The sequence below is a fragment of the Penaeus vannamei genome, chromosome 14 (genome assembly GCF_042767895.1).
Source record: "Penaeus vannamei isolate JL-2024 chromosome 14, ASM4276789v1, whole genome shotgun sequence".
Taxonomy (NCBI): domain Eukaryota; kingdom Metazoa; phylum Arthropoda; class Malacostraca; order Decapoda; family Penaeidae; genus Penaeus; species Penaeus vannamei.
Window position 1 is genome coordinate 14,863,453 of NC_091562.1, and position 10,000 is coordinate 14,873,452.

The following is a 10,000-nucleotide window of genomic DNA, read 5'->3' on the forward strand; positions in this document are numbered from 1 at the left end:
GATGATGACCCTGATTACAACACATTATCTGACTTTAGAAAAATGATGGCAGATTTGAATGTCTAAAAGTCATCAGTGAGAAGAGCTTAAGAAATATTTGAACTTATAAGAGAGTATATATAAATTTATATATATCCTGTACAGAAAAAATGCTAAGGAATTGCATTGTATAGTGTTTGAGTGGGAATTATTATATTATAGCAAAATAGCAAAAATGGGAAAATATTTTTGTAATCGACTACAGAATAAACAGTACACCTAAATTGTGAGAATGAAATTTTCATTGTGTGTATTGAAATATGATAGTGAAAAATGGATGAAACAGGCTAAATTTCAGAGTTTCAGCTTTGCAGTTACCAACTGCAGAGGAGTGAGACTGAGAACTCTACTAGAGATTAATTAAACCTATTTAATGTGGAATATAATAATAAGAATGATAAAATCAAATGTATGTGATGCAATTAGTTAAGTGGTGCTTAGGTAGTATGTTGTATACAGTATATTCAGAAATATATATGAAATTTTTTCCACAAACCAAGGAGAAAAGTGTTTCCCACAAAGCACAGCTTTTCTAATTGAGTCGCAGCATTTGAATGCATGTTGGAAATGACCAGTCCTGAGTTCACATATTTGAAAAACTTTTCAAGGTCAAGAACAGTGTCCTTATGTATTTTTGTCACAAAGTGATGAACACTCTGTGTGATGTTTCAGTGCCACTTTTGTATGTTGAACTTAAACAGTACTACAGAATAAACCCAAGTTCTGGAATACCATGTATATTTTCATGTAGTATAGATTATTACCAAAATTTCAAGATCTTTGCAATGAAATGGAGGAAAAGATAAGAATTTTCAGAGCTTGCAATACATCATTGATTTGAGGCTCAACATAAAAACTATTTATCTCGAAGTGCCAAGGATTCAGATAGCTGATTTATCAACTACTTTGAAATTCAAAACAATCACTTTTCCTAATAGAAGCTGTCATTCAGTAAATGATATTCAGACATACCTCTTTTATTATACTTGTAATTACTGTACAATATTTATAAATCATAACTTGTTGGTTGTCTGGCTTTGTTCAAAGGAATTCATTGCTATTGACAGTTATTTTGAGCATTCCTTCACAATTCTGCACCTATGCAGAGAGTCTGTGGTAAGGATCTCATCATATTATCTCTCTCAAGCTTGTAACATGTGATATCTGAAAACAAGAAACGTATTGCAGAATTATGGAATTTTTTCCTTTCTGTCTCATTGTAAGTCTAACACAAAAGGTATCTATTCTCTAAAATTAACGTGGGCAACTGTACACACCAATACATTTTCATAATTTATATACACAAAGGTATAAATACTAGATACATACTTTCCCAGCCTTTTTGTTCCAATAATGTAATTACAAAAGGGAGTGAATAATACTGAAAGGATAGAAATAAATTATGTAACTGTTTTAGAGCCTTATCCATGTAGGTTTATACCCAATTTATGTGTAGAAGTCTGACATTCTACTATGGCTACAGTTTTAAGGTATTGAGCCAAACAGAATGTAGACTGTACATGTTGAATGGTTATTTGCTTATTCATAGCACCTTCTTCCAAAGAGTGTAGAGTAATCCCCCCGTTAAAGCTTTATTGTGATATCAGCAAAATACAGAAATTAGTATGTGTGTGTAGCACATGAACCTGCTATTGGACACCTTTTACTCCACTTGTCGGGGAGAAATGAGCCAATGGTTATATTTCAAGGAGATAATAGCCTCTTAAACTCATGTTTTAGAATATGGACTGCTATTTCTTTTATGCTATGGAAGTCATTTAATGTGATATCTATGTATATTTTATACACTTGTATCAGCTGATACACCTTAAGTCGTTTCTTTTATACTGAGACTGAGTATAATCTCTACAGGACATGCTGTAGTCATAAAACTCGGTCCGGATTTAGAGTTGTAAGTCAGGCATAACCAAAATAGGAAAACACAGTAGCTGACATACCACAATAAACTAATGTTAAGAAAACAATGAAAACCACTGGAACTGCTTGAGAACTATAACAAACTAATGAAGACAAGATAACCAAGAAATTGTTTCATCTTGGGAAAAAGAGTCACTTTCGAGAAACTGTCTCCAATAGTTTGAGTCACTTCATTTTTGAACGTGTAACATACTCCATGTTTGTTTATCTCAGCCCTACTGAAGGTTTGTTAAGAATACATGTGGTCTATTTATCAAGTCACTGAATACTATGAGACCAAGCATATATAGTTGAAGAGTATAATACAGTTTTGTATGCATTTGTATTTCAGTTTAGTGTCATAAAATGTTGCAATACTTGTCCCATTACAGATTATTTAAAAATTCAAAAGTCTTTGAAAATACATTATATTTACTGGTTTTATTTTAGCTCACATTGTCTCAGAGACCAAGTATGTGTTCTTAATTAAACTGATTATTAAATTATGTTGGTTTATCTTTCTGGTTTTGTTTTTTGTTTTTAAGTGGATTCACTATCTCATGGGTATATCTGCAAAACTTAGAAAAGGATAGCAAATACTTCTCATACTAAAGAAAATTAAATCTGCCAATCACTTTTCAGTCTACGTGCAGTGATCGTTGTCTGCAGATATCTAAACATTCATCTTATCATGCTTTTAATCACAATCTTTGGGATATAGTAAATCCTCTTTCATTCATCACTCAAGCTAATCCCAGAAGATAACATCTGCCTGTGATTCCTATGCAATTACTATTATGCCAAGAGATAGTGATTTATTCCATTTAAATATCACATTTCTTCTACTTGCATAATCTTTATTTTGATTCTTTGCTTCACTAATGTGTGCAACATGTATATGTGTAATATATACTATATAGATCCTACTTACATGCAGTAATATTCTACCATCAAAAGTATGTTAATAAAAGTGAATATTTAATCATTTTTTCTTCTTCCTTTAACCCTGTGTTATAAATAATTACCACTTAAATTCACCTTGAATGAAAAAAATAATAAAATATTTGCCAAATGTATAATCAAGATTTAAAAAATATATATGCCATTATGACAGTCAAAACAAAATCTACAACAATCAAGTTTAAATCACCTCAGATGATTATAGACTGGCATAGTCTTGCAATTAGGTCTTTCGAATATATTAAGAATATGCTTGCAGGAAATAAATTGATGTTTTCCTATACTGTGCTGTAATTACAGAATTTTATTACTTAAACACTCATAAAAATAATGATGGGCAATTATACAGCTGCTGCATGTTTACACAATCTAGTTATAAACTCTAGTTACAGATGTCTCATATAATAATGCATGATTTCAGTATAGTATCTTTGGTGTTATCCTTATTAGGCCCTTCATATTTAAATACATTAAATCTTAATTGTAGCATTATCAAAAATATCCTTGTTAAAATATTGTCATACATTTTTTTAATGTCTTAATGGAATTTCACAAACTAGATACTCTACAACTGTGTATTTAACACAATGCCTTTTTCTTGTAAAGCCCAGAGACAAATAGTACAAAATGGAATGTGTGTGGCAGAAGACAATTTATATAAAATTCATTTTGAATACTGAAAATTCTAGATCTTCGGATTTTTTGCATCCTTTTGCAAGAATTAAGATAGGCAGTCAACTTTTGTCACAGTAATTATTTTCCTAGGTTTAAATTTTGTTAACGCATGATGTAATATAGATTACATGACTTACAAAAGTTTAATTTATAAACTGATCAACCACAGATAATGTGCTACAATACAAATTTGACCACAGCCTTGCAAGCAACAAATCTTCATCATTTTTTTAAATTGCTGATATTGCTTATCTGAAATAATGTTGATTCAATTCAGAAGGTTAAGATTCAGCATCTTTGAAAGTGAAAATACCCTTCAAACATTTTTATTGGACTAGTTCAATAACAAACACAGATCCAACAGAGCATGATGAATATAGAGGAAATGCATGAGAACAGCCTGCTGAAATCAGTCTCTTAATTAGAAAACTGATATTAAACATTACCCTTTCATCCTTCTTACTCCCTCATCATTCTTTTACTACCAAATAAATTTGAAGTCTAGTTTACATATCTCTATCTACACTTAACTTCATATAAAATATAATACAAAGGAACAGGTCCAGAGGATTTTCTGGTGGGGGGCTCAGCGGGTAACAACAATAAATTTGGGGGGGCTGCCAGCTTATATATACAGGGGCCCATTATGACGAGTCAATAATCATTGGGGGGGCACATGGGGTGGCCAGTCAGATTACAGTGGGGACAGGTGCCCCCCGTGCCACCATGGAAGCCCCGCCTCTGCAAGGGAGAGGTTTAAAGGTCTCAAATAATAAAAAAAGGTACCAGTACAATAAATGGCCACTGAGATCAGCAACAAATATTCATTTCATTAGTGAATTGACAAGGTTAAGAAACATTTTTTGTAATAAATCTATAAAGGATTAAGAATGAGAAATGCTTTAATATATTGAGGATCTGCAAAAAATCATAATTTGAAGTAAATGTCTTTACCTTGCAATTTACACATAAATGTAGTAATTGGTATACCCATCTAATTATAACACTAAATATTTTCAGAACAAAGCATATTTCTTTCTCATTAAATATTTCAGCTGACATGCTCTAATTTACCTTTAAAAAAAGGATATTGACCACATTTCAAGTATTCATAATGCCACTGGTGATAATCTTCTACATAATCTATGAAACTACTATTTATCTATTCAAATCAAACCATAGATATGACCTGTATGAACTTAGTATCTTGTATGATTGATCGCAAATTATTAAGAAACTGTAACATTAAAGCAAGCTTAAAATAATGGCTTGTTATAAATGGTTAGCAGATTAAAAATCTCTTCCTATTCTATTCATTCTTTTATAACAGCATATTTAATGGCCAAGGTAAATAGACAATCCACCAAAATTTTGAGGACTTATATTTCCTTTTTGATGCTACAGCAATATTTGGGGAAAAGGAAATCTAACTTTTGCAAAGGATTCTAAGTGATAGCTGGATATTAGACTATAACATTAGCAAGAGCAAATTTATAAATTTGGGTACTGGAAAAAGAAAAATGGTAGAATGGTTCACCATGCAGTAATTCATTATTCTCTGCAAACTGATAGACGAGCATTGTTCTCATTAAACAAGAAAAAAATCAAATGAAACAATGGAATGCATGCAATAATAAATCATTAAAAGCATGATACTACACCTGCATTAAAGGCTAAGGTAGTTAATATACAATACAAAGTGCCGCTCATTAAGAGACCCTGTAGTTAGGTGAAACAACAGAAAGAAACAGCCCTTTTCTGTCCTCGTAAATATTGCAGCAGTTAGTTATCAGAAATACTGCGCAATGTGTGTAATTTCTAATCAACTCAGATCAAGGAAGGCTACTCTATCTGTTACCTATACTTATTAAAAATATATATGCACACTTTACAAATATGTCATCCCAAAACAAAAACTAACCTATTTACACAAATTATTAAGTTACCTATTCATTTAATAAGCACTAGGGTGGCAGAAAAGTTACGAGTTTGTTTAGACCAGTGGTTCCCAACCTTTCCTTTCTGCAGCCCCTGACCATTATATAAAAATCTCCAAGGCCCCGTTCAGTGATTGTCATCTTTTCAGATTTAGGTATTACTAATCAAGAGTAGTGTAATGGTGTCAATAGCTATAGGACAAAACCACTTAATGAAAAGATTCCTATTTATTGACATGTAAGAGATAATCATACATAGGTCCTGTAGGTAAGTTAAAGTTCAATTTAATTCAACATCAAAATATTCATATTACTCCAAGGCCCCCCGAGAAAGTAACCTGTGGGCCTAAGTAGGAAACCCCTGGTTTAGACTAACTGTATTTATTTGGAAGGCCTATGCATAATATGTTTTTTCATCCTATCAGAGAAGTAAAACAAGATGAACCAAACCACAAGAACAAAAAAAATCATGGATTTCTAAATACCTATCAGGAAGAATATTTACCCTGGTTGGAAGCTCGACATTTATTTGAAGTAAGATAATATGCTGATACTTAATATAAAAAAGGTGTGAATGAGTATTAATAACTTCATTGCAAGGTATGTATATAACTGTTTTCATCTGCATCTTCATCAGAAAACAGATGTATTTCTGATGAAAATTTAATCAAAATTCAAATGAAAATCATTGCACTGTGAAGATATTCATTTTCATTCATACTTTTTTCTACATTTATCATACTGAAGATTGATACTTGATGTTGATCAGCATATGAGTAAATATTTGGAGTAACTGTAATGGACTATTGAATTTAGAGTTCTAACAAAGCTTCCTGTATGATTATCTTTCTCCATATTGGAGAACAATTATGTCAGTCCAGTTATGTAAGCATTCTGTTAACTTACATACTGTAATGTATATAATGTAGTGACAAAGAGAAAGATGATGGCAATGAGTTAACACATTAGAAAAATTACTTTATTATTGTGAGGACCATAATATAGTATATAACCATCTTAGTATTTCTAACTTCAAGCCCAAAGTAGTAGCATATCCGATTAGATTCCCTTGTACATATGAGAAATGTAACTTTTTAAACTGCTAACTACCTCCTCTGTACACAAATTCAACTAAGCAGCATATCAGTTATATTCTAAAACATCAACTAGTTCTTAATTGAATACTGTTATAAAGTTACATAGTCATTTGTACCTCTGAGTAAGATGTACTGAACTAGACTAAATTAAGTTATAAAATTTGCACTTGACTACAAAAGTACTAAAATATACAGTTGAAATAAATAAATTTGTAATATTTGCTTTATGATACATGATGCAGGAAACTCTTAAGTTATTTTAGAATGTAAGGCTATAATCCTAAGGTTATAGCCTTAATGTAAGGCTAGAATCCTATATAGTTGGAACAACAATGGAAAGTTAATATGCTTCATATAGCACAGTATATCTAATATTATCAAATAAAAGTACCCTTCCCTATGAAATGTATCAGAATATAGTACCCATTTAATACATATGCACATAGTCATAGGAAAGTATTTTGAAGTGCAGGGGCAAAGTTGCTTCCCCCAGGAAATAGCCATGGGCCCAGGGGCAGTGGCCCATTGTGGGACCGAGGAGGGAAGCCTCCAGAAGTTCCTGGATTTTAGCGGTTTAATGAGGTAAATTTATTAATTTCAGCACTAACATGTCAGATATTTACATTTAGATAATACTTGACATAATGGTTATTCCATTTTGAACATCAGCCTGTTGTAGTTACCCTCTCAGTTGACAGTGTAACTGGGTAACTAAGGAATTGCATTGTTTGTTTATTTACAGGGACTGTCCTCAGAAGTTGAGGAGTGGGAAGGCAGAAGTTGGGTCCTGCCCCCCTCCATTCTAGAATGGGGGTGGTTGTCCCCACTGCCCCCCTCCTTTCCTTACACCTATGAAGCAAACAAAGCTGCTACTTGAGGTCTCCATAGTCACCAAGCAGCCCAAAGTATTCTTTTTTAGAAAGCTATATTCATGATAAAATACATACTACCCTATGGCTATGATACGGACAAGGAACTGGAACTCAAGTGTAAATGATGAAACATGGATAAAAGACATAAGTATTAACAATGCTAAGGCAAATGTAGACCCCAAATCAAATTCAACTTACACACAAACTTGAGCCACCACTCACATCATATACTGAATTTCTAAATATGTATCTTCAAAATGTTTTAACATCTATCAACATAGACATATATTAACACATGTAATTTCTCATAAGGGCAATAGCAAATAAACCAAAATAGATGATGGCATAAAATGCTCTCTATAAAATGCAACAGATCTGCTAATTAAGATTTTAATTGCAGAACATAAGTGCCTGGAGATTGATAAGGTATATATCAAAATCCCACAAGTTCTCCTTATTCAAGACAGATACATAACAAACATGATGATATCCAATAATTGCCTCAGAGTTGATGAATGAAGGTAAGCTGTTGAGAGTGTTCCATTTTCATGATATACTGGGAGCGAGGAACACTGAAAAAGTACAAAATCCTGGAATTAATAACTTTTGCTATTTTTGGAACTGTAAACTAATCCTAAAACCATACTTTGTAGAAAGAATAATACTGATCTAAATAAGCATGTAGTAAATAGCATATACAGATAACTCAGAAACTTTAAATATCAGCATTCATGCATATTCTCTCCCTATTCAGCAATGGCTAAGATGATGTATGGGTGTCTCTTGGTCAGTTTACACATTCCCATGTGTGCTTATCATGCAAATGAACAGAATGCTTTAAAATTGCTGCCATGCAGTTACCTACAGATGCTGCTCATTCAGTTCATCCTTTACTCATATATTTAAGTCTCATTATTTGAACAAAGGGCATCTTGTTCAAAATTTAATTTAACTTTTGTGATACTTCTTGGTTCTTGCTTCATCTATCAAAAATACTTGTTAGTATTTGTATTTTTAGGATATTTCTTTTGGTCATACAAGACACAAGACAAGGAAAAAAAATATTCCATTTTTTATGCAAAGGAATGTGCCACAAGCATTATTCCAGAAAATTTTGTTGGATGAAACTTACAAAACATTGAAGTAATTTTTCATAATCTTCAATCTTCACAACATAGGTACTAATAATCTGGGCACATTGAGAGCTGGCACAACACATCTATTTGAAAACAATATTTGTAAAGAAATCTTTTACCATCATAGGTATGATACGGATTTTAAAAGCTTTTGACACAGTTGAGTTACAGAAAATGGCAAGGAAAGAGTGAAACAAAGAATTTTTCATTATCTTTTTCATAAGTAAGTCATGGAATGCTAAAACATCTTAAGACTGGGAATCATGCTATTAACTGACATCATGATAATCACCAGCATGTCTTAGACTGGCAATAAAAAACAAATATAAGAAACCAACATTCATTTGCTTTCTTTTTGAGTGTCAGCACACTTTCTTCTGCCATGATTAGTACTAGTAGGTGTTTGATCTTAAAATTTACTTCATGTCTACAAATGCATGTAAATAGCTCAATTTTTCTTCTTCTCAAAATCCTGTATTCTTTGATTTCTACTAACGTCTGGTATAACTCACAAGATCTCCTGTAGGCTACAGTAAAACAAAATGTAAATAATTAAAGGAAAGGGTATTATTGATAAAACACAAAAAATAATTGTAATATTAATAAAACTAACAAAAATTTGTTGTAATATTGATTAAATCAACAAATTAAATACTGATGTCCCTTTAGTATTCATTTTCACAATTCTTTCATCTATCCAGCTCATTTTCAGGCTGGTAATATTTGCCGATATATTCAATGCTATTAGCTAAAACTTTGCACAACTGCAAAACCCATTTGATGCTATCAGTAATGTCCATTTTAAGGTGTCTATGAATAAATATACTATACTAAAAAAAATAATACAGCCATACAACTTATCAAAAGATGATTTTACAAAGCAACATATAGTCACATATGATCTGTAACATAACCAACAATTTCATAAGCACTTATTACCTATGCTAAAATAGCATACTAAAATCCATTTCTGATTCTATTGATATATCAAAATTACATATGTTTTAATGGCAAGTATAAAAGGATATTTTAGTCTTTTAATGTATGGTTAATAGACTCTGATAGCAATGTAAGAATCTTTTAGAATTTCTGTTTCATATGCACATTCTGGTTACAGACTTTATATATATTATCAAGCATTAGACTAGTGCTCATAGCATAGTCTGAAAGCCTTCAACTCACTGTTTGAGGAAGAGCTCTGATCAGACCCTCAAATATATTTGATATGGGATTCAGAATAAGAACTACAAAGAATTTTAGAAAGTTAGTACTGTAGTAAGAAATGCCAATGACAATAATAAAGAAAAAACTAGAAGCACTCAGAGAGCTCATACCTCCATCATGGCAATAGGATAATAATAATAATA

General features: G+C 31.8%; 1 protein-coding gene and 1 long non-coding RNA gene across 16 annotated transcripts in view; one reads left to right on the top strand and one right to left on the bottom strand.

Annotated features, from left to right (window-relative positions):
* Positions 1 to 2,936, top strand: part of LOC113820267 (EGFR adapter protein) — a 726,452-nt gene extending 723,516 nt beyond the window's left edge. For all 15 annotated transcript variants that reach the window (XM_070129756.1, XM_070129752.1, XM_070129753.1 and 12 more), the window contains one exon: positions 1 to 2,936. This exon is cut by the window's left edge and continues 141 nt beyond it. In XM_070129756.1, coding sequence (XP_069985857.1) covers positions 1 to 66 — 66 coding nt within the window. In that variant the 3' untranslated portion in view covers positions 67 to 2,936.
* Positions 1,338 to 10,000, bottom strand: part of LOC138864017 (uncharacterized) — a 21,125-nt gene continuing 12,462 nt past the window's right edge. The window contains exon 2 of the long non-coding RNA XR_011399048.1: positions 1,338 to 8,069. This is a non-coding gene — a long non-coding RNA (uncharacterized lncRNA). The remainder of the gene's footprint in view (positions 8,070 to 10,000) is intronic.